Consider the following 24,663-nt stretch of genomic DNA (forward strand, 5'->3'; position numbering starts at 1 on the left):
AGGACAGTTTCCCTATGCACAATTTTATGGTGCTACTATGAGCTCCTGTAAAAGACAATAGCAAATTTATTTCCTGAATATTCCAAAATCAACATGCAGAAAAGGATAAGTACTGCCACCCACCCACTAAATTCCACTTCTATGGTAGCAAAAATTTTCGTGGCATCAAACTCTTGTAGGATTTTTTGCCAGACTGCTTTGCACACTAAGAACTCAGGCTTTAAATGAAGTTAGGGCATTAGCAGCATAGTGAATAAAGTGCTACAACCAGGTACCAGGAAATGCAAATTTCCATCTCTGCTTTTGACATCCTACCTAAGCAGATGTGGCCCCATCTCACCACAGCAGTGCTCTGCTTCCTGCCCTTGACAGCCTCGAGAACAGGGACTACATTTTCCCCTGTATATGTACAGCACCAAGTATTACAGATAACATTAGCATTCTCAACAGTGTTACATTAAAAATAAATAAAATAAAAAAGATCAACTACAGAAGTACTGGCAAAACAATTAAGACAAAACATAAAACTGGTGATATACTAAATTATTAGTGTTATACCTATTACTGGGGACATAAAATGAAGGATTTTAGCACGAGAGGAAAACAGTTTACCATCAATATAGTCTGTATGAGAATTAATGTTTAAAGAACTCAAAATATGTTCTAGGTTGCCCTTACTGAACCACTTTGATTCCCTTCCACCCCTAAAACAACCACTCCATAAGTGACAAATGATAGTGAATTCTCTCTTACCTACAATATGCAGCTGTAACCGTTGCCTTGTATTGCTTTCTTACAAGATTTGCTTTGGACATATAAATGTAAATAAAAATACAAAAAGCAAGTCACATTACAGACTATGCTCTATTAGAAATTTATCATCTCTTATTAAGGACTACACTGCTGTAGAATATTTATCACCCTTACTGCAAACATGTATTACTCTCCTCACTTCTACCAGGAATAGGCTGAATTTTTGACTAGAAAACGAACAAGGACTGTGACTTGATGCCTCTGTTTCACTGCTTGTAAAAATGCTATCACTGTTTCTCATTTTTCTAAAGCAGATAAATCTCTTTAGCAAAGAAATAAAATAAATAAATAAATGAAACTGATCTTTAAGGCTGCCCTTGTGCTAATTTAATTCATATAGCAAGTTCCATGCTATTCCTCACTTTTAGTCAGCCACAAAATTTTCAGGATCTTGAATATTTTCATTGCTGATTTAATTGTTCACACAGTAGGATGGAAGATATTTAAGATTCTGCAAAGATTGCTAAGAAAACCTGCCCTTAGACTCATTGTCTGTAATTTGCTATAAATTTACAAAGCAGACAGAAGAGTACAGGAAGACTGCTAGTGATGCTAGAAACGCTGTCATTAATTTGTTCAGCACAAATAACAACACTCAAGTCCAATTCTATCACAAATATTGTCCACTTTGTATTTTAAAGTAATAAGCTTACAGTCACTATCTTCAAGAGTGTTAAAAAATAATGAATTGTTCTCATCTCAGCCTGAAAGTATTCTTTTTAGGGTCAGCTTTCAAAAACAACGAATTACTGTATATTAATTAATTAAGAGATGGTAGACAGCACAAAATTCATTCTCCTAGCTGAACTGATTGACCTAAATGAAGAAAAGTAAAAACTTATCTGTAGGTATTGTCTACATGAGAAATTTATTGCAAAATAGATTAGGGTAGGGATTTTAAAGCACAGCAGTTCTTCTGCACTAGAAATACCGACTACACAGTCTAGCTTATTATTTGAAGTGAATCAAACTAAGCCACATAAAAGGAACCATCGCCAAAGAATAATAGTCTTCACAGACAAGAAGTGTAAAATAGCAATTCCAGGTTTACTTACATACAAAGATGGCACACACAACTGCAGTACACATGCAAGAAGCATGACTTGATCAAAGCTTTATTATTATTATTATTTTAAATGCAGTCCTCTATCACAGGATTTCAAAATATAAAGCAAGACTCAATAGGTACGGACTTGGTACACTGTATTAGAATCCAAAGCTATTACCCTGGACTTTGTTGTGCCGTTTATCAGCTGTTTCTAAAACTTTCATTTCCTCATGGAAGCATATTATCTTCTGTCTGCCAACAACAGACTTTTCACTATAATATCCTGAGAGGGTAAGAAACAACATGTATTTTTCTCATTCATTCCCATATTCTTAAACTGGAATTGCATGCTGGAGGGAAGCACAACTGAAATGTTACTACAAAATAAGCACATGACAAGAACACAGTGCTTTCAATGCATTCTGCAAGTCCAAGTCCTCATTTTCTGTCAAACATCTCAAAATAAACTTGACTTTTGCAATGATACATTAATCCATGTTTGATAAGGTTTCTACCAGCTCTGATAACAATTAATAGACAGCACACATACACAGGTCTTGCAGGTGTTCACTTCATAAAAAGCCCACTTTCCAGGCTCTGGAAAACAAAAAAATAAACAAAAAAAAAAAAAAAAAAAAACACAGCAAAACCTTACAGGTGCCACTTACAGATAAATAGTTGCTCATCACCTACTCTTGCACTGAACAGTCACTCATAAACAGCAGACTTCCTACATCCTATCCCTTTCACTGTTGAAAACTGAGTGATTAGAGACAAGCCTTCAAGATGACAGGCATCCTTGTATGCTTTCTTTCCAGTGAAACAAGAAATCAAGTTTGGACAGCAAGTAAAAGTTGCTTATCCCATCCCTGGCAGTGCCCAAGGCCAGGCTGGATGGGGCTTTGAGCAACCTGGCCTGGTGAGAGGTGTCCTGGCCCAAGGCAGGGGGTTGGGATTGGATGGGCTTTAGGGTCCCTTCCAGCACAAACCATTCTGTGATTCTTTGAAAAAAAAACTCCATTAGAAAATATCTTTGTCCTCTGCTTTAACTGTTATCATGTCCAAAGCAGTGTCAATTTACCTTCTTTTGTTTGGCTGCAGTTTTGGTGTGTTGTTTTTTTTTTTTTTTTTTTTAAAGTATAGATCCACTACAACATAAGCTTAAATTATTACATCACTCTGGTAAGAGTTACAAATAGAAAATTATATTAATAATTTATTTTCTGTAATTAATCATTTCCATGAAACAGTAGTTAAGCAAATGTTTTGTAAATTTTCTTTCATAACAAGTGCAGCATGATTTATACTGGGAGTTGTTGAAATAACTGCCAGCATAGTTCATGAAATAAAAAAAAGAGATGCCATTGAAAGCAACATACAGTGCAAACATATCACCAAAGGTCAACCTTACTGACATTGGTGAAAAACCAAACAAAAAAAAAAAAACCCACCCTCAAAGTCATATTTGTTTTAAAAAAACACACACTAACAATTCCAGGAAATCTAATAGCCATACATCACGTTCATTTGTTATTTGTTTAAGTACTGGTACAGTTAAAAAGATACTTGTTTTCAACTGAGTGTAACCTACGCACACACTAAGACACTTCTACATTACTTGGCATTTCGGTGAGTGTCCCACAGAGGTAAAAGAGGATACTTCATGTTAGAAAGAATTAAATTTATAAATAATGATAATATTCCTCCTGAGAATACAGTTAGACAACCAAGAATAAAATGAAATACGTAGCAGCTTCAGGAAATAAGCCTTGCTATTAACAGGAACCTGTATGTGTACTGCTTAGGTACAGTAAATGCACTTGAAAGCTGCTGATTTATGTAAGTTAGTTTGAAGTTGAGGTTGAGATAGAATTAAAGTGTATCAGGGTGCTCAAGTTTGTAATTTGTCTGCAAGAGGATCAATGTCTTGTATACAAATAGTACTAACACTTTCAGGAAAAGAAGTGCTAAATTAGTGATATGCATGAATAAGAGCACTAACAACTTAAGCTAGCTTTATATCTTACGTAGGAGCATACATAGTTTAACTCCAAAAACATTTTATACATGTTATATACTATTATATACAGCATACACTTCCTTCCTCATACTACATGACAGAATTGTTAAGGTCACATTCATTTTTATTTTAAAAGCTTTAATATTAAAATACTTCTAAGAGGAATAATTTTCAGTGATTACAGTTAAAATGGATGATATCTTAATTGCTTAAGTTGATCTTGAGGTGACAGATTAGCTGTTTTTAATTCTTGCACTGTATGTGGCTTAGATGAGCCTAATCATCCTTACGAGGAGATTTATTGTTTCACAGGAACCTAACCACTATTTTCTTCATAGTACTTTAATGTCAGAAAAGTGTATGGCTTCATTTCCTTCTGGTCCCCATTGGAAAAAAAAAAAAAAAAAAGTAAATTTCAAATATGAAATGTGCAAAGAGCATCAGGAATTATCTGGTAGATAAATTTCTATTCCAGAACAAAAATAAAAGACCACAGGTAAGACAGAAATGTTCCAGAAGCTTAAAGTATCTGAAATCCTTATTCAAAAGTCAGGAAGCAGGAAAGTTCACATTATCATTGTCAATGTCAAGAAGAACCTGTTGTTTTTGTCATTCCTGTCACTGTCCATCCCCGTCCCTGCAATGAATGAACAATAAAATCACCTGGATAGTATTACCTAAATACAATCAACATCACTGAAATAATTCAATAGCTTGTTCAGATACCAAGTATCTAAGAATAATGTGATTTAAGGAGGAAAAACAAAACAAAAAAGAAATGACTGGAGTACAGGTCATGACTGGAGTATGAGGAAATCCACAGAATTCCATTTGTTACATAAAGTCAGCATTGGATTAACAAGTCCAGAGACGAACCACTGCTAAAGCTTCAGGAGCAGCCTGCCAGGCACTTTACTGGAAAGCTCAAGGATAATTGCTAAACTTCAGATTAAGGCTAATTTCAGCCTGTTAGTATCCATTCGGCAACACCACAGAGGGAACTGCACTTGCTGGTGCAGTTTCCAAAAAAATGCAATACAAAAAAGTACAGGTTCAGAGCCTGGTCTGCACTCCTCAGATCTTCCTTTTCGCAGCTTTACATACAATAGCGTGCTTGGTGTGCAGCACACTCAACAACAGGACAAACTTAGAGACAGTATAAGTTAGAAGCTGCAGAGTGGCATAAATCTAATTAAGTCTAAGTGGTAAAACTAAAGGAATGTAAATTAGAACCAGATACATATCAGCTTCCTCACATGCGAGCTGCACTGAATCAGACTTCCTTTGGATTCTCTAAACACAGCCCAACATTCCTACCCTATGGAACTCAGAATCAAAATCAAACTAGAGTCTCAGGCAGTGTATATATATATATAAATGTAGTCAAAAGAAAATAAGCTAAGCTTTTGCCCTTTGAGTAAACATGCAAGTTAATTTACAAGAGAAATCCCCCAGCCAAAATCAGTTATAACAATTTCCTTGAGGACTTTCACTGCTGTTCTTTTTACCAGTAATAGTCAACAACTGTAGCATTCAACTAAATCATCCCATTACAGAGGGATCAGTACAAACTTAGTCTTTATCTAGCAGTAAGGTGAACATGAAAGAGCAACAAAAGCAATATTCATTATAAAGCTAAGAGACAGTAACACAGAAGTATGAAACTTTCATTTTGCAAACTTCTTCAACAGTGAGCTACTGTTATCTTGACTATTTGAATATACACAAAAAATCTGGGACTTGATCTCCAAATGTGTTTGTTTCGTATTTCAATTACTTTAATATGTTGATTAGCAGCAGCAGTATATCAATTACTTAATTCAACATTCAAAACCTTCACTTTTCAAAAAATATATGCAGAATAAAAAAGCAAAGGCTGAAGGAAGAAAAGCAGAAGTCATCTTAAAAGGCAACTTTATGCACAGAAGCTACACACACACACACACACAAAGCGCAGTTTAAAATCCAGAATACCATTTTTCTAGTTAGTATCTATTTAGGTTGATAACCATGATGCATACATTACTCAGGAAAAAAAAAAAAAGAAAGAAAAGGTTATTACTAACACGCCATTCTACACAGTAGCACTGCAATTCGGCAGAAGAGAAAACATTCTTCTAACATCGGCTAACCCATCTTAGACATTTTTTGTGAATGGTAAGAGAAGTAAAAATATTACTCAAATGAATGGCAATGTGATACTCTGTAGCTGCAACTGACATCATTTACAATGTTAACATCCTGTACTAATCTTTTACTAGCACTGAAGGGAAAATGAAGTGCTCATTACTAATTGTAACTGTCTACCTCTAAGTTTTTATGAGCTGGAAAGGAACCTTTGCCCATCCATCCATGCACACCTGGTTACATGTTCTTAAAACGGAACAGGCCTACCTGATGTAAAACGCCTCCTTAGTTTGACAGTGATTCCAATACAAGTTTTTGTCTGCTAACAATCCAAAAGTAACTGGGAAAAGAAGGGCACCTTTCTATGGATTGCTAAGTACATTTTTAAAAATAACAGAAACAGTTGTCTTGCATCTTGCACACTAACCAACTTAAATGCAATTTTTATTTTTTTTCACCTTAAGACCACAACCTTAAGAGCTTCTGAAGACATTTTCCTATGTCTTAGACTCAGTAAACTAGAAAGATGGGTAAAGCCAGCAACTAGACTGATGCACAGTACAAACATAAAGCATCTGGATCCAACAAACAGAGAACCAAGTTTCAGACTTACGTTTCTCGTCATCAGCATGTACTAGAGACGCCGCTCTTGATAAAACGTCCAACGGAGTCTCCATTCCTCTCTGGATCCTGGAAAATTCAGAAAGGAAGTCTTGAATTTTACAATGTTTTAATAGTACACAGCTAGTTGGTCATTAAATTACAAATGCTAAAAATCTTATCATCTTGCCTGCAAGTACTACAGGGTCATCTTGCTTTACACATTTCTTTTGCATTGAAACATCTGAGTATTAAAAAAAATTATTTGTTTCTCCTGTTTGTTTTGTTTGTTGTTTTTCCCCTTTGGTAATCTTTTCTTCTGCTCTTTGCAAAGAGTAAACTTAGAGATTCATTACCAAACCATACTAGGCAGTATGCCACTCATTCACAGAGTACACACGTCAGGTATTACAGAAGGAAGACAAAACAAAAAACAAGAGCATGACAGCAGGAAGAATCAAAAACCCAGTTTTCTGCTGTTGTCATGTTACAACAGCACAGGATTTGTTAAAACCAAGTCACTGCTGAAAACAAGGGAACGTAAATATTAGCTTTCCCACCAACTACTCATCCTAAACAAACCAGAGGACCAAGTTCTCAAATACTTGAGTGAAACTGACAACCACTGCTCATGTATATTGCAGTGTTATCTGCTATATATTTTAAGGGTTATTTTTCCTTCTCGCATGCCTTCCTTCCATCCAAATAGCTACTTGAGACAATATCCAAAGGCGCAACTCATCTGAAGAAGACAGCTGGTCTGATTCCCCACAGCAGCATAAGACTATTAGACCTACAATCTTCAATAAACATGCACTGCATATTCTCCCATGTCCAAAGCAGAATCATCCAAAGATTTATTAAGTCATTAAGAGATTTTCTTACTCATGGATCAAGCACTCATCTATACGGCACAGACTGAAAACTATAACTCCTATAGTTATCATCACACCTCATTAGTTGCTTGTCCGTGTTTTTCCCCTACAACTCATAATTGCCATACAGGAAAAATTAACCCCATCCCAAAACGATGTACACTTCAGGAATATAGCAAGCAACATTCTCTCAAAATAAAATAAAATAAAAATAATAATTGTATTATAGCTTACATAAACCTGTAAAAGTTTCACATATACAGCTTCAAAACTAAAAAGAATCTCCAATATAAGAAGATATGAAAATGAAAGTAAGGAAGAGAATAGCACGTTGTCAAGACGCTTGCATTGAAAGGCCAACAACTTATAACTGTTTTAAATAAAGCAACAGCATAGACAGAACTGGTAAGAAAACAAACAGAGGAAGAGAGAAAATCCAAAATTGCTAACAATTTCTTTCACTTTTTTTTTTTCCAAAAAAGTTGCATGCTATTCTGTCATAAGAACTGTTTACTGTAACTTACTTTCCAGTGTGACTTAAAAAAAAAAAAAAAAAAAAAAAAGTAGTAGCAACTCCAGAAATCTCAAAACTTATATACTTATATAGATTTAACAAGCACGTGCTTGGGTAGCAATTTCCTTGACTTTGCACGATGAATAATAAATATTAAACCTCACTGTTCTCCTGCCCTCTTCCCAAATAATGTCAAAGACTTTAAAATTCAACGAAGATTGTAAAGCATAAGAGAAAGGATTTTTAAGTATATTTAATTTTCCATATATTTTTTTTAAAGATTTAAATCCAGTCTTTTTACTGCAGGACTGAACGAAGAGAGGAGATATATTTGCAATAACTAAATATAGCACTCAAGGATAAAGACACACGTTCTCCCTCCCTGTCAGAATCAGCTTTTGGTCAAGAACAGTATTTTAATGAAACTGATAAAGATCAATTAACTTTTTTTTTTTTTTTTTTTTTTTAAGACTGTATAGGTGGGCAACAGGTTTTAGAAAATAAGATCTTAGGCTCTTTTTTTCTAAGTCTGTCTTCATTCAATATTTCTTTTTGTCATATTCAGCCTCTCTTTCTTCCAAACCAAACGGTGTCCTCTACAGAAGGCTTCCTCATTCCACTCCGATTCCCTAGACCGTGATGCTTGGTTCTCTTCTGATTTTTGTTTTATTGGCATTTAAAAGAGCACCACTTTATTTCTCTCGGAGTGTTGATTGGGTCAGTGTTGACTGACCCTCTCACACAAACTCTTCTGCTACAGTAAAAGCTCAGCTGGAACCAAAGACTGCAGTACTTGGGATTAGAAGAGGCAGCGACACCGAACTAACTGACGGCTACCCACGACTTAGCACTAACCAGCCTTGTCCTCAGTTTCACGGTACTTCAAAGCTTTTTGGACAACTCTTTAGAAAAACCTCTCTTGATAAAGAGCAATGCAAAGGATATTATGATCTGCCTCTTACCAAAAACAAATTGCTGTTCCCCTCGAGTCTGCCAGTAATATCCAAATAATGGGAGCAGCAGATGCCCAGTCCCTTTCCGGAACATGCTCCTAGTAAGAGAATTAGCTGGTGACACAGGTTCACGTTGACAGAAGGAAACAGGAACCAAGTCTTAATTCTATTCAGGAAATTAGACACTTGTAAAACAATTTCAGTAAAATTGGCCTCGATGTAGTTTTGTAGCTTTGCATATTCTTGAAGCTTACATCATAGGAGAGCTGCAGAAGTGTTTTGCTAGCAGTTAATGTCTTGTGAAGGATGCTGTGTCCATTCAGCAGCTTCTTGAAAGAGATGCTACTAATACAGAGATCTGCAAATCCCAGGGTGTGATTCCACATATGCTGCACTTTTTCAAACATGCTGCACACATTTACAGTTATAAAAATTACTTTCGAGGAGCAATAAACTCCCAGGTTATTTTTCAAACGATATGAAATAACCCTCTATCCCTAAATTAAGCTAACAAGTCAGGAATAGCAGCTCAGAAAGGAAACAAGGGTTGCCTACAAGAATGAGAGGAGGAATCTTCTGAAGATAGTTCAAAGCTTAAAATTCTCATTTCATCTCGGCAAGGACAGCAACTGCTGCAGCTACTCCAAGGCAGCCTTCAGAGAACAGCCCAGCCATCCTCATAAGGAGTCACACTTCAAAACTGAATGAAGATTTCAATTTCCAGGGTTCTGATGCAAGACCAGTAAAAAGCAGACTTCTGATAAGTCAGTTAATTCTGTGTTACACCAAAATTTGTCTGTTGTAGAAACAGACTTAAACCAAATCTAAAGTTATAAATGAAAGTATCCCATAAGAAGAACAAACAAAAAACTTTAGCCTATGTGCAAGTATTGCTCTACACCCAGGCCTCAAAAGGGAAAACAAATTACTAACGAAACGTAGGTACACAAATTTAACTTCCTCTGGCTAGGCTTGATCTAAACACGATGGAAACAGTCTTACAGGTCTCCTACTTGATACAAACTCTTAACTCCTCGACTTAAAGCAATGCAAACCAAAAGCACTTTTTCAAGAGTTTAAGATAATTTTATCTACAGTAATTTCAGATATTAGTTTAATATCTTAGTGCTCTTACTTATCAATTGCTGCTCCCACTCAGTATTTCCCTAGCCTGCCATTTCACCTGCACGGCACCAGAGAAACATTTGGAAACGCAGTAAACATGCAGAATGTTAAATGCATTTAAGAGACTGTCTGAACCGCAAATGAATTACTAAACATCTCAATGACACTGATCCCCTAGCAGATTTTTATGCAGCATCTGCACTTCAAGAACATAACACCCTTCAGTTTAATGAAACAACGCATTTTCCCCCTTCTCTTCAAACTTCTGCAAATGCCATGCACGTGTGGAGTACTCTCAGCTTAGCAAATACCTCACAGTTAACATTTTTGAAGACCATAGCAACAGAGAAATTAGAGCTTTTGAAAATGAACCGTTAAGTGTTTTCATGAATTTACAGAGCACCTTCTGAGCATCAGGGAAAGCTCACAGGGAAAGTCCTAAACTTGCTTATTTGAAGCTTAAGTAAACAGGCAGCAGAGAAACTGACACCAAAGACTAACTGCAGACTGGACAACGAGACATTCATTCAATCCCATGTAAATTATTATTCACAGTGGGGTACGCCAGGAAAGAGTTCAAATAAGAGATGAATTTTATATTTGATTAAAGGAAAAGGGAATAACGAAGGAATAGAAAAGAGAAATACGCAAGGTAATATTTGCAGCAGTAATCGGCATGGAACTACGATGGCTTTTGTCTAGAAGGAATCTTAACTAGGAACCAAAGTAACGAGGCAGATAACAGAAAAAAGGGATACGTTGATGAGAACAAAGACATGCGGGCAGAGGAAAAAATCAGGAGGATTTAGACATAGTTTGGACGTGAAGATTTAAAGAGAAGTCACCATCATAAGGGTAGCTGGATCACAGGTCTGATTGACACACAGAACAGCAGCACAGCCAACGGCTATTGCAAACAAGCTAATGAGAAACCTCTGAAAGCAGACACTACTACGAGGTCTCCTCTGAACTTGCTGAGTGTGAACTACAGATAGACATCTACACGATGCCAAGGAGAGAGAAAGACTGAACCTTTCAGTGATGTGGAGAAAAGTCTGGCATTTGAATTCATATGCCTGGTGAAATTACAGAGATAAGGCTGGAGGGAGAGAAGTGGATTAATAAGCAAAGCCCATTGTAACAACAAAAACGTGAGACAAGAATGACAGGAGACTCAAGAAACTATCAAGAGTGAAGATGAAAGTGAAGTAAGCGTAGATAAACAGAAGCATAGGGAAAACAAGATTAACTGAAGAGCACTGACAGATAGTCAAAAGCACCTGACTTCTGGGAAGATGCAGGCAAAGTACGTACTGGTCAGATGTCATACCCCAAAGTCACTAAAGAGAGGTGTTTCAGTTCATTTCAATGGAACAAAGCAAAAGTGAAGAGGGAATCCAGACATGACTTACCAGAACAATTAGTAAGGCTGCAGAGGAAAGGAATGTAAAGTAAAAATCTGATGCAAACCAAGTCAAGAGCATTTTTCAGACAGGAGAAAGCAAAGCATATTTGTGTTGTAAATAAAAAAAAATGCTAAGCACACCGTATTCAATGTATGTCCTCGAAAGCTGCAACGTGTTTAAATTCCTTCAACTGCACCTACATCACAGCCTCTATTTGTGGATACATAAATCCTGTGTTGAGATAGATACCCATATGAAACATTAACTGTTAAGTGTTCAGTTCAGATTGTGATAACCATGTAGCACTGATCACCTTTCTGCATTTATGACAGACAGGCTTTCATAGTGAGTTCAGGCTACTTGGCCAATGGAACCATCAAAATACTACCTTTTTTTTTTTTAATAAAGTCTTTCCTCAGTACCTTGTTTTTTTACCATGCTTGTTTTATATGTGAAAAGTGTGTTTGAACAGGCAAACCTCCAAACAGAAACAACTTAATGATTTGACTTATCACATATAAAAATAAAGCTTAAAGCAAATCTTTGGCATTTAACCTTTTGTTGTTGTTTTCTGTTGCATAAATCCTCTTTAACACGGAAACATTCTAAAAAGACAGCTCTTAGCAACAGTACTTGAAGAAAAATCTAACAAAAGTAAGAATTTAAAGGTGGAAAAGTCTAACCTGACCATGTCTTGCTTCGAAAAGATCATTCAGTCCATCATGTAATAATTTCTGATGCAAAAACCGTATGCAACATCTAAATATAATAAAAGGACCTGAAGAGAAGCTACCTTTTACAATAGAAAACGTAGCTAAGAACAAATCAACCTTCTCAGTGTCTCCAAATTGTGTCAGTTACCAAAGTTATATATATTTAAACAAGAATTTCCTGTCGCTTTAAAATATGCTTCTTGAGTTAACACACCCAAAAGGTCTATACCAACTATTTACTACCATGTCTTAGCTACCAGCCATATTTTATACCACTAGACTGTCAGATCCACACCTTTCAGCACCGGTTCTGGGTGCTCACCACTTGCAGAACTAGCCTAATTCCTACACGAAGGTGGGTGTAAAAGCGAGGTGGCAGCGCTCACGGTATCGAGTCCTTCCCAAGCAGAGGTAAGATGTGCTAGCAGCACAGCATCCTACACCGGACCACCCGGCCCCCCGTTCCCCACAGCACAGTGGTGGTACTGGTGGTTCTGCAGCAAGGGTTTCATCCCAGAGGTTTGCTTCAAAAAACGAAAAAAAAAAAAAAAAAAAAACAAAAACAATGCAAATGTACAGCACAGACACTGCCAAGTTCTACCAAGAGTCTAACAGACCAGGTCTGTCTTTTATGTATGATTTAAGGCAGTTCTTGAAAACACAGCCTGACCCCAAATATCAGGATTGTAACTGCTGTATCAACCAGAACAAACAGAAACGTAAGGGATTTAAGCAAAGCACGATCTACATCAGAAATGTGTGTAACTATTTCTTACAAGTAGGCAGATGGGAAAAACACAAATAAAGAACAAGAATTCTGTAGAAAAGCCCTAAAAATATTATGTATGAAGGTAGGAAGAGAAGATTACTGCCAGATTTTACACAGTTCTAGATCTATGGGTTCTTAATATCACCATCTGCAAACAGAATGTTACTCCCTACCTGCAGCTTGTTCCCCTGTCAGGAACGTTCCTTAAACAACTGCCTAAACTCTACGAAAACCTAATCAGAAAAGTTAGCTCCAGGAGGAACCCTGCAGCTCTAGATCAGTTGTTTGTCTTTGGTTTAATTAAAAAATTCCCATCGTTTCTTATTCCTGATAATCCTGCAGAGCAACAGAGTGAAAGGAAAGTGAGCTGGCTTCACGGCTTCTCTGTCAGTAGAAATGGTTGTTAGACTCCCATTCATTGCACTTGCAGAAAAGAGGTGCACTGGTGTCACGTGCTGTCAGTTTGACTCAGAAACTTAATTACTTCTGATTACATCTGGGAAACACAAACCCAGCTTGACTGCAGAGACTGAAATTGCACTGCTAAAGACTAAAACATATACGTATGTACAAATGGAACATGCTAGATGCAGAATCCAAAGCTTTAACAGCCCCCTTGGGGCTCGTTCTCGAAGATTTTCACCACAGGACCCCTTCCTGCTGGTGGGACGCCAGAGGCTTGCTCCACGAGCACAAAACCCGCTCTGCTGAGGCCAAGGTGTAAGATGGCAGTCCTAGCGCTCCCTCACCGGCCCTACCGCTCCCAAGCGAGCTCCCCGCCGGGACCCGGGCCCGGCACGCTTCCCCCCAGCCACCTTCAGCATCTCCCCCTGCAACCTGCGCGGCGGCCGCTCCGCCGAGCGGGGCTCTGCGGCTCCCCAGGCCGGCCCGAGGCGAGCGGCCCCGCGCCGGGGGAACGCCCGGGCCCGCGGCAGGACCCAGCCGACCCCGGCCGGGGACCAGGCCCGGGCGAGCCGCGGCCCCCCGGGCAGCCCGACGGCGGCAGGGCGCCTCGCCTCTCCTCTCCTCCTCCCCGCCCGGCCGCCGAGGCGGCAGCGCCGCGACCGCTCCTAAAAAGCCCCGCGGCGGCGGCTGGGGCTGAGGCGGCTCCGCCAACGGCCGCGGCGCGCAGAGCCCGGGGGTGACCCGGCTGCTCCGCCGCGGGGCCCCGGCCCTGCCCCGGGGAAAGCCCCGCGGCGCGGGGAGCGGGACGGGGCTTCCCCTCCCCGCCCGTCAGCGCCCCGGGGGCACCTGCCCGGCTCCATTCGCCCCCTCACTCACCAGTGTGCTCCCGGCCGGGCGGCTGCGGCCAGCGGCGGCGGCGACAGCGTGGCTGCGGGGCGGCCGGCGAGCGGCTCGCTGCAGCGGCCGGGCCGGGCGGCCAGGGAGCGGGCGGGGGCGGCGGGCAGCGCCTTCACTGCCCGGCCGGGGCCGGGGCCGGGGCGGCGGGGCCGGGAGCGGAGCGGAGCGGGCGCGGCGAGCCCCGGCGCCGCTGGCCCCGGCGCCGCTCGCTGCACGGGCCCGGGGAGGAATCCCAGGAATGATGGAATCCTGCTCCTAGCAGGTGGGGACGGCGGGGCGGCCCCATTGGCCGCGGCCGGCTATGAGGTCAGCATAATTAGGGTAATGAGCCGCTGACGTCACGGCCTCGCAGGTAGGCAGAGCGCGGCGCGGAGGAAGCGGGAGCCGCGCCGAGGCTGGCCCCGCCCGCAGCGCCGCCGCCGCCGCGGGGGAGGAAGAGGAGGAGGAGGAGGGACCGGGACGGGACGGGACGGGGCAGCGGCGCCCTCCCCTCCCCGCCGGGCCCGGCCCCGCAGCTCCCGCAGGCGGCGCTGGGCAGCGCGGGGGCACCGGGCCGGGCCCCGGGGAAGCGCGGAGGGAAGGGGCAGGGCCGTGGAAGTAAAGCGCGAGGAGAGCCGCGGGGGAACAGGAGGCGGCAGGGAGCGGGGAGAAGGCGGCTCTTCAGCGTCTGCCTGCTCCCAGCCGCACCCTCACAGAGCTTTTCGAAAGCCAAGGGAAAAGAACAAAAAGTTTCTCTTAAGAACAAATCGGTTTTAAGAAGAGGATTATACCACATGAGCTTGGAATCAAAATGCATTATCATTTTATCATGGCCTAATAGCCACACAGATAAATAAAATACAATGAAAAGCCAGGTCTTCAGCTCCTATGGTACCACCACAAGTAGGATTGAGGATGAAGGAGGTTGTGTCCCCATATTTGATATGAAGATGTTTGGGCTGAAGAGGTCCAGCCCAAGTAACACAGGCCCTCGAGGCTGGGTAACTGCACGAGGCAGCACCACGCTCAGACCCAGCACTGCCCAGGCACCACCCAGCCTCTGCCCTTCCCAGTGACCTGCAGCACTGTTCATTCCTAACTCCAAATTTTCAAGACTCAAGCAGTTCAGGAGCACAGCATAGTAAACATTTTTGCCTGTTTTCAGTCATTTCATGAAATTAAGCAAACAGACTTGTACAGGATCAAAGCGAGCATAAGCTTTTCACACTAATTAAGATCTTGCATGATAAAACAACAACTAAGAGATAAGAAAGTCCCCAGAAGATATTCTACCAGAGCCATGCAGGCTACAGGTGAAATCCAGACCACTTGCCTTCTGACCCAACCATAGTTTTTGCGGGAGCAAGACGCTGCAGTATCTCCACATTATACTAAGGTGCTCTGAAGAAGCTGGCAGTGCTGTTTTCTGCATCAGGCCTTTTAGCTTGCACGAGTTGCAGGGAGGGAGGAGGTACAGAAAAGCACCGTACTCCTGCTGTGTTGCCCATTGTGAACATCAGCCATCCTCCAAAGAATTAGGTCCATTAATGCTAGATTCTCACCTTCACAATGCCGGAAGGAACTGAGGTTTCTTCACATGGCTCTTACAGCCCATGGCAAAGGGAAAGGCAAGGACAAATAAACCCAAGCCCACCACAGGATGAGTTCCAGCTGCAGATTTGTGGTGGGACCTGAGAAGAACACAGGAGAGCAGAAATACAAAACGTCTCTATACAATCCTGTTCGTGCTATCTTACTCAGCTCCTCCTCCCTTCTCTCAGCGTGACAAACACTTGTGCTAATACATGCATAAATATATAAATGGCAGCACAGCTGTACTTCTTCACTGAAGGAAAAAAGTACTAAGACACACCAAAGTTTATTTTAGATCCTGAAACTGGGATTTATGTCTGAAGGAGTGGAGGGAGCACAGCTCCCACATTTACACAGCGAGGCAGCCAAAGCAGAAGGCCAGCCAAACGGTGTGGGGAGGCTGCATGGAGGGGAACAGGCAGAGGTGAATCCCCACACCCTGTGTCTCGATTCCCTGAAGGATTCAGAGTCCACGACAGGTCTGTGGTCTCCAATTCTAATTTTAAAATCTATCAAAATCATGCAAGAATAACTGATATTGAAGTATTTTCATATCCTTGCAAGGACAGGTCATGCAATCTCAGGGCCATCCAAAGGCAGCCAGAAATGCATTCCAAACGCTAAATGAAATCCAGACTCAGACTCAACACACTTAGTGTATCTAACAGAATGGCTTCAGTTGCTAAAAAAAGTGAAAGGCAAAATGCCTAACAATATCATCATATACATTATTTTATACATTTCTTAAACTCTTAATCTACTGTATTTATAACAATATAGGGAAACAGTGTTTTTATTTTTTTTTAAGTTGATATTTTGTTAATGGACTGGAAAATATTTTCTTTACCAGGAAGAACAGGAGTTTGATGATCTAATTTCTGGAAAAATGGTACTCAAGATAGCAATGTGAAAATTTTTAGAGAAAACACTAAACAAGAAAAACACTTTGAAGTAGGGAAAACAAAACCACAGGCACTGAGCAAAGATCTGAAATAGACATTAAGTATCACGAGGATGAATTGCTGTAGACTAATTACAAACCTTTTTAATATGTATCTTCAAGAAAAAAAAGTTTGCTGCTCCTGTTTACAACTGCTGAAGGGAAAGAGGTAGGCAGGGTTTCTTTGTTTAAAGAGACAGGGCTCCTGGGATGAGAAGCAGCATTAAAAAGTAGAGGTCAAAACAGCTTTTGATCTTTTGGAAATGCTATAACAGCTCCCAGCAAAAGTTTTAGAATGGGATGTATAACTATTAAACCTCTAAGAAGTCTGAGCTTTCTGGGAAAGATGACCCTATGCATTTCCATACAAACACTGCTAGTATAGATGGGTTCCACACTGAAGGTAAGCATCAGCATTTGTTGGTGGGGGGGAAAAAAAAAAAAAAAAAGCAAATTGTCAAATGCTGGAAATCACCAAAAAAAATAATCTTAACAGCTATCAAGCCATAAAAAAACCTTATTGAAGCTGCTGAACACAACACATGCTAATGCTTAGCCAAGCTGTTTAAAAGGCAAATTCACAGATTAGTAAATCAAAAACAATCTCGTTTGATGAACCATATTTTGGCTTGCTTGGGTGTTACAATTTGTTTTTCATTTTGCACATACTTTACAAGTGAATGGTATCAAAGGCTCTTTGCTGACTCAGATGCCAACAAAAAAACATACTTTGCTGAAACCAAAACTGACCGAGACAGCTGCGGGTTTGCACCTGAACTAAAACAAAAAGACTTCAGTCCAAATTTAGGCAGCCAGGTAGAGAGTGTAAGGTGTGACTCAAATCCTCAAACAGGCTCCAGTTGAACAAACACCTGTTCCACATGTATATTAATCACTGAAAAGTGATAACTGGGGGGGGAGAGCATGTGAAGTTCCAGTAAAATGATACCCAGTACTCTTTCTCCACTCCATGAAGTATAACCAATGGAAGACTTACCACTGCCTAACGGAGCCAGGACAGTGACCAAGGACTGCAAGCTGCCAGCTGAGGTGTGATACTATGGCACATCTGCAGGCTGGGAAGAACCAGCAGCCACAAATACAGAACTGATTCCAAAGCTATGAATGTGCATTCCAGCACAGCAGTGTCCTCTAGGCTTCCTGCTGTGGAGGACACTTATCAACCAAGGATTTGCTACGCAGAACTTGTGTAACATCTCACAGGCCCTGAGCCCACCACATGTAGAATCAGCTCCGTTTCACAGAAAATACACACACACTTCATGAGCAACGCAACCTGCTAGCTAACTTCTAGGTACATTTTGAGAACTTTCTTTGAGCAGTTACATTGTTAAGTATCTTGAGGGTTTATTATTATTATTATTATTTTATTTTAAGATCAAGTATGGAAAGAACCTGAAACCAGAGTGGGGAAAAAAAGTATTACATCAAGCCTAGTTGCAGTCAATAGGGAGATTTGATGTCCTAGTTCTGCAGACCTTACTCTGCCAATAATCTTGTAATTATTGTTGAGATTAAGCCTGACATCTGTTCCATGACCAACTAAGAAAATATTTCCACTATAATAACAGTTGGTCAAAAATGCCTTGGGCAAGCATCTCCCTACATATGGGCCACAGCAGCAATATGCCCTACTATTGTGAACAACATCAGTGTCAACTAGATAGGGACACTCAATGTGGAGTGAGGCTCAGACCTGTTTTGCTATTCTATTTTCAAGTGATTTCAGCTCTTAAGACTAGCAGCAGGGGGCACATCTTGCGTTGCATCAATTACCAGTACAACTCTAAAGGTACAAAGAGATGGTGCTTTTTTCTTTAGATGTCCACAGAATGCAGTAATTTTCCAGCTGGTATTCACTGCATATGAAAGAGGAATTACCTTCATTCTTCCAGTTTCTTGCTGCAATTTCACTTTTTTTGTTGTTGTTGCCTTTCTTTTTTCTCCTTCAAACAGCAGCAATACAGATACTTTTGTAACAACGCAGAAAGACACGAAGTTATCTTAAGTCCGAAGAGAAATGTGAGATATATTAATAGAAACTATGTACAAAGATGATTAAGTTTGTGCCACAAAGCACACACTTCTTGGAAAGCTGTAACAAAACATACAGAGAGATATATATTGCAGGCTTAATAAAGTATGTCATTACTTCAAAACATCTGCCAGTACAGTTACAATGCATAGCTCCATCTATTCACATCTTTTAATAAAATGTTAATTTTACAAATGAAAATAGCTTTTAAAATCATCTCAAAATACATTTATCAAAAACAAATTACATAGCCTCACAAGCAAACATTTTTTTCTTCAATGCTAATACTGCTAAACTGAATCTAAAACTCTTCCCTGTAAAAGTCTGGATTTTTTTGCTCTGCACCTCAAAGCTACCTTATATAAAAACACACCCAGATCCAAAACAATGTACCATGTAAGTCACTTTAAATTTTTTTGAAGATAGTTTATTATTTCATTAAACCATAATGTGTTCAATAGCAGTAATTCCAGACAGACAAGTTGATCCAAACTGTAAGTTGATGGAGTTGGTTATTTATTACCTGCTTCAAGACAAAGCTTGCCCTCTTCATAATTGTCTGCCCCGTCATCCAAGGGAAGATTAAAAGAGACAGTATAATTTCAGCTGGAGCAGGGTCATAACAGCAGCATAATCTTCAAGCAAACAGTAAGATACTTTCAGAGATGAACAGAAATATGAGCACCACTAACTCTTGTTTCAGAACATTTAACCACAGGTACTTTTGTGTGCTTTGTTCTAGAGAAGAAGAAGATTCTACCCTATAGTGATTCCCATAAGGTGAAGGAAGATGAGATAGCTAGGCAGAAATAGGAGTTTCAGATTAGCAAATTAAAGCACCCTTCAGAATTAACCTACTGGTTTTAATTTGTAAAAGTTTATTGTTAAAGTTCATTAACACCAATAAAATGACCACAACTGCAAAACTTTGAATGACAAACTGAGCATAAAAGAAAGTTCAGTGTAATCAGTGATGCACAGATGTAGTTAAATATTCAGAATAATCCATTGCATATTTTTCCCGATTCTACTCCTTGTGCAGAGAACACATTCATGTAATAGATTTACCTTCCTACTAGGTTTCTGCCCTAACTTTCACATAGGAAAGAAGAAATTTTAGTGTAACTGGGATCATTAAAATAATGAACAGGTTGCATTTCATGATTAGATGCAAAATTACTTTAAGAGTTTACATACTAACTCACTGTAAACTACGTAATTCACATATATTTCAAAGCTGTAAGAAAAAGTTATTTAGTCACTGGGATTGTTTCTAAACCAGACACCAGTAGTAAGTCAACGGACAAAAAGTAAAATGCCTGCCTAAATGAACATCAAAAGACTGTGTCTGTCTAAAGCTCTTTTGACCCCACCTACCCTGAAAACTATCAACTCTAAATACTTTACGGAATCACACCTGAGGAGTCAAGTTTAGTCACATTTGTTGAATGAGACTTCCTGCGCCAACTTTCATACTGTTGCTCTGTGCCAACCTTAATAGTTTACTGTCTGGTCTTGGTGATTACTGAGGACTTGAAATTCTTCCTGACCAGCAAATTCTAGACTAAGATCACTTATCCCATCAGAGCAATTAGGCTTTCTCTTCAGGCTTACAGATGTGCCCTTATCACTGTGATTTCAGTGCAGCTTCCAGAAGGATGCAGCTGACCTCAGCACAGCTCTCTGGGCTTACCAGGTACCACTTGGGCAGCTGTGCTAATACAAGTGGAACATCAGACGTTGTTTTTATTTTAACCATAAACTCAGGAAAATAGAAGGGTTTGGGATCCTAGTTTTTGTTTGTTTTTAATTCTTTTTCAAAATGGTTTACACTCATTTTCAAATTGCAAAGATTCCTGCTGAAATTACTTACAAAAAAAGCTAGGCAAGGAACACAGATGAATTATTTAAACAATTAAACCAAGAATGCATGGTCAGAGTTAGCCATGAGTGTGCAGAACATGCAAAGTCTCCTAATTTAGGATGTATACCTCAATGCCAGACTTGAGAGGCAATGAAAGGAAAGATCTAGATAGTCAAGACTTCAGTACGAAAATAGTTCGGTTTTAAAAGGCCTTGCCTCAGACTGTAATGCCAAAGCACTGCAACAAGGTCATGAGACAGACACTGGTAGGCTGCTTTACTCAGCTCTTCCCCCAATCCTGCACCACTTCTCAAGGCATTCAAAGAAGCTACTAACTTCTTGGCTCTCACTCGTCTTTACAGGGAGTGAGCCAGACACTTCATCACTGCATAAAAGCAAGATAATTTGAGGATGGCAACGTTAAGGAAAAAAACCACACACACACACACAGAATGCCTTCTTCTCATGTTTCACTACTAATTTTAAAATAGGAGATTTGGAAAAACTTTGGCAGGAGGCAGAGATTAAAAAAATCCACTCTGTGGGAACACAAGCTTTTAAATTTACCAAGTATACCATAGAGCTAGAAAGACTCCATGTGAGAGAAGTAATAAAAATGAATTCAATACAGCTAAAATAAGACATTCAACTAAACTATTTACTTAGCTTGTTTAATAGAACAGATTTCTTAAACATCAGGCTCAGGTCTTTCAAAGAAGGCCTCATGATACAGCAAAGGTACATGAAGTTACCAGAAGATAGCGTTATATCCAAATTATTTATTTATTTATATATTTTTAAGACAATCCCTTATGGTTGCAACTGCTAACAATCAAATTCTATTCAAATTTAAAAGCAGGAAGAACCCTCTAAAACCATTACATTTGCACAAAGCTTCAAACATCAGAGTATCGGTCTTTGCAGCTGCATGACCTTCATTTTCTCAGAACATGCTTGATTGTCAAAATAGTTACCCACCATGGATAAAAAGGTTTTGGTGGAATGCTGGATTCTGAAGGTAAAAATGACACCTTATGTTCTTAGACTAGACTTAAACATGTAATAAATACATGTTTTCATATGAACGATTTCAGAATGTATAGTCTGAAGCTTCACGGTCATATACTAAAATTTGTGAAATTAGACATTAAAAAACTGATCAAGTCTAAATAAGATGTTAAAACATGCAGGAGTAAAATGCTTACAGCCTCTTTCCTAAAGTAGCCATTAAGCTCAGGATCAGTTAACAACAGTCTCTAGATAAAAATCTAAAGCACATAGGTAAATAAGGTCACTCAACACTCTGCTTTCATAAAATTTTGCAGAGAGCAGCTGTTTACTCAAACCAAAAAACATACTAGAAAATAGCCACACAAAGGTAATGTCTCTCCCTCCTGCGGTACATAATACAAAGGCAATTGTCTACACATTCAGAATATACGTTCAGCAGAAGTGACCTTGAAAATGAAGAATGTTTTGTCCTCTGTGAACACCTTACCCATTAAAAACCATCAGACACACACACTGACCTGACATTCTGACCTTCAAAGCATATTTCAATTTCAATTCTATTTTTAAATTAATTGCTGGGAAAAGGCATGAGTCACAACCCTGGTTGGATCCCCCCCTACTGGATACTCACCAAGTGCTATGTTTGTTCTAAAGTTTCCCAAGGCGGAACAGGCTCTAGCATTACCTCCTCAATCACTTTAAAAAAAAAACATGGACCTTACAGTTCAGTTCCCTAAGCCACACAGGAACACCGCGTGGAGTACTACACAGGCATATCTCCCCAGCTTGGCTGAGACATTTGTTCCAAATTTTTGTTCTGATGAAAGCAGTGGGATACTGTAAGAGTCCGCTCTGTAACAGAAACGAGTCACACCTGTTCAGCTGCGTGCTACCTAGAGGCACCTTGTTTATGATAAGGTTGCAGCTGTTGCACTCCATCTGCTAGTCACATTCACTCACACACAAGGTGAACCAAATCTAAAGAGAAGTCACACTGAAGCACAGGTGAGAAATACCATCTCCAGGGTTAAAACAAAGTCAGGTGCATTCAGTGTAGGTGGTATTTGAAGGGTCATACAGCCAGCCACCTGGAGGAACTCACTAGTCAAATACTTGGAAAACTTGGAAATAAGCACGCGATAAAGAACACACCTTGCACGCATTGATGGAGGAAGTTACCTTGTGTGGCACAGCCAGTTTTATGCACTCCCCAGATCTCAACTTTAGGAACAGCCAAACCTCTTAATGCTAGTCAAATGGGTTGCTTACAACTACAGGCAAGTTAATAAGGGAACTCAACATCAAGATTAAAGACTGTAAGCAGTAGAAACCAAAATCTCTGGATTATGTATCCAGTCAAACTTTGATTTATCCTGTGTCATGTAGTTTACTCCTTCTGAAGCATGAGATAGAGTTATACCTCACCGGCACTGTTGACCTCAGGGTCAGCTAGGCCAGCGGTGCTGACTCACCTTTGGTAATCCTTCATACTTTGATTGGGTCCAGGCTCTTCATTACAAAGAATCCTTTTAAAAAATCAAGACATCCTTGGTTACCTTTAATGAAAGCACTGCTACACAGAAAGAAAGGGAATGGAGATGAAACAATATCCACAGTGGAATGGCCAAACCAGAGAAGAGGGATGTCTGAAGAACTGAATAAAAGTCTTGTGAATTAAATCAAGAAGAGAAACAATAAAACAATAAAGCAGTATGAAAATAGAGCAGGAAGGTATAAACAGGAAAGTTACAAATGGAATGAAAAGCTAATGTGACTATTTTTTGTGGAAGAACAAACACACTTCACTGCGACAAAGAGTCAGTACCATTCTCATGTACTAACTTCCCGTGCAACAATCACTAGTTATTTTAGTGGATTACAGCTGCACGGCCATAAGAAATCATTTCCACATACTGTTGGGGAACTTCAAAAGCAACCAGCATGTCTGAAATCAATCTCTCTTCTCTTAAAAGTTTTACATAGCAAAACGTTGTAACAACTGCATAAAGTATTTTATATTAACAATAGAGAGGAGTTCAGACTGTAAACTGCTCTAGGCTATGATTCATTCATGGCTCTCTGCCAAAAAAATAAATACATTCAAGACCAATGGCCTCAAGGGGAAAGGTAGGCCACTTTTTAAAAAGCACGGAGATAAATGATTTACAGAACAGAATACAGTTTAAGATTTCAGCCTATATGGATGATGAGGAAGAACTTTAAGTCTCACAAAGATTTACTGCACAGACTTGAATACTGGCAGTGTATCAACAGATGGAGTAAACTAGGAACTATTAAACTGGGATTTGCAAAATCTCTCTCCAAAGAGCATGAAATGACCAATTATATTGCTGCACACAAAGAAAGTTCACAAAGCCAAATCAAGATAGGCAGTGGGTATTTCATCCCCATAAGACAAACATGGCCAGCTCGGATTACAGGCAAGCTCTGCAGTAAAGTAACACCTGTACAGTGAAAGACCAATCCGCCGGCAGTGCAACAAACAGTGTAAAGGTTGCGAGGGTCTGATGCTGTACAGCATCTGTTGCACATAATGTTTAATTAACTGCTGAACGGCAAGCAGCACATTCCTCACTTTTCTAAGAGAACATTATTTCTTGTTTAAAAGGCCTTGCTTAGCTAGCAAGGTTCCGAATCAAGATAGCTCTGTTGCACTACGGCAGCTGAGGTCAACTCATCCTCATCTATCAGACTGACCTGTAATTGACTTTGAATGTTCTGAACCACCATTTCAGTAGCAGGCATCTTCTGAAACACCTTAACAACTTTTAAATTCATCTTATATTCAAAACATAATATTTAATTGTATTGTAATTCATCTTATATACAAAGCACAATATTTAATTGTATTGCGGATGGTTTTAAAGGAAAGCTGTTCTCTTAAATGCTTCCATGGAATTTTTTAAACAATGAAATGCTGTTACAACTCCACAT

At 39.8% G+C, this 24,663-nt stretch overlaps 1 protein-coding gene across 1 annotated transcript in view; it reads right to left on the reverse strand.

Moving 5' to 3' along the window:
- Window positions 1-14,381, reverse strand: part of VGLL4 (vestigial like family member 4) — a 91,784-nt gene extending 77,403 nt beyond the window's left edge. The window contains exons 1-2 of the mRNA XM_035558358.1: window positions 14,245-14,381; window positions 6,622-6,698 (exon numbers count right to left, since the gene is read on the reverse strand). Of these exons, the coding sequence (XP_035414251.1) occupies window positions 6,622-6,685 (64 nt within the window). The 5' untranslated portion in view covers window positions 6,686-6,698; window positions 14,245-14,381. The remainder of the gene's footprint in view (window positions 1-6,621; window positions 6,699-14,244) is intronic.
- Window positions 14,382-24,663: the final 10,282 nt, after the last annotated feature.

The sequence above is a fragment of the Cygnus atratus genome, chromosome 10 (assembly GCF_013377495.2).
Source record: "Cygnus atratus isolate AKBS03 ecotype Queensland, Australia chromosome 10, CAtr_DNAZoo_HiC_assembly, whole genome shotgun sequence".
In the NCBI taxonomy this organism is placed as follows: Eukaryota; Metazoa; Chordata; class Aves; order Anseriformes; family Anatidae; genus Cygnus; species Cygnus atratus.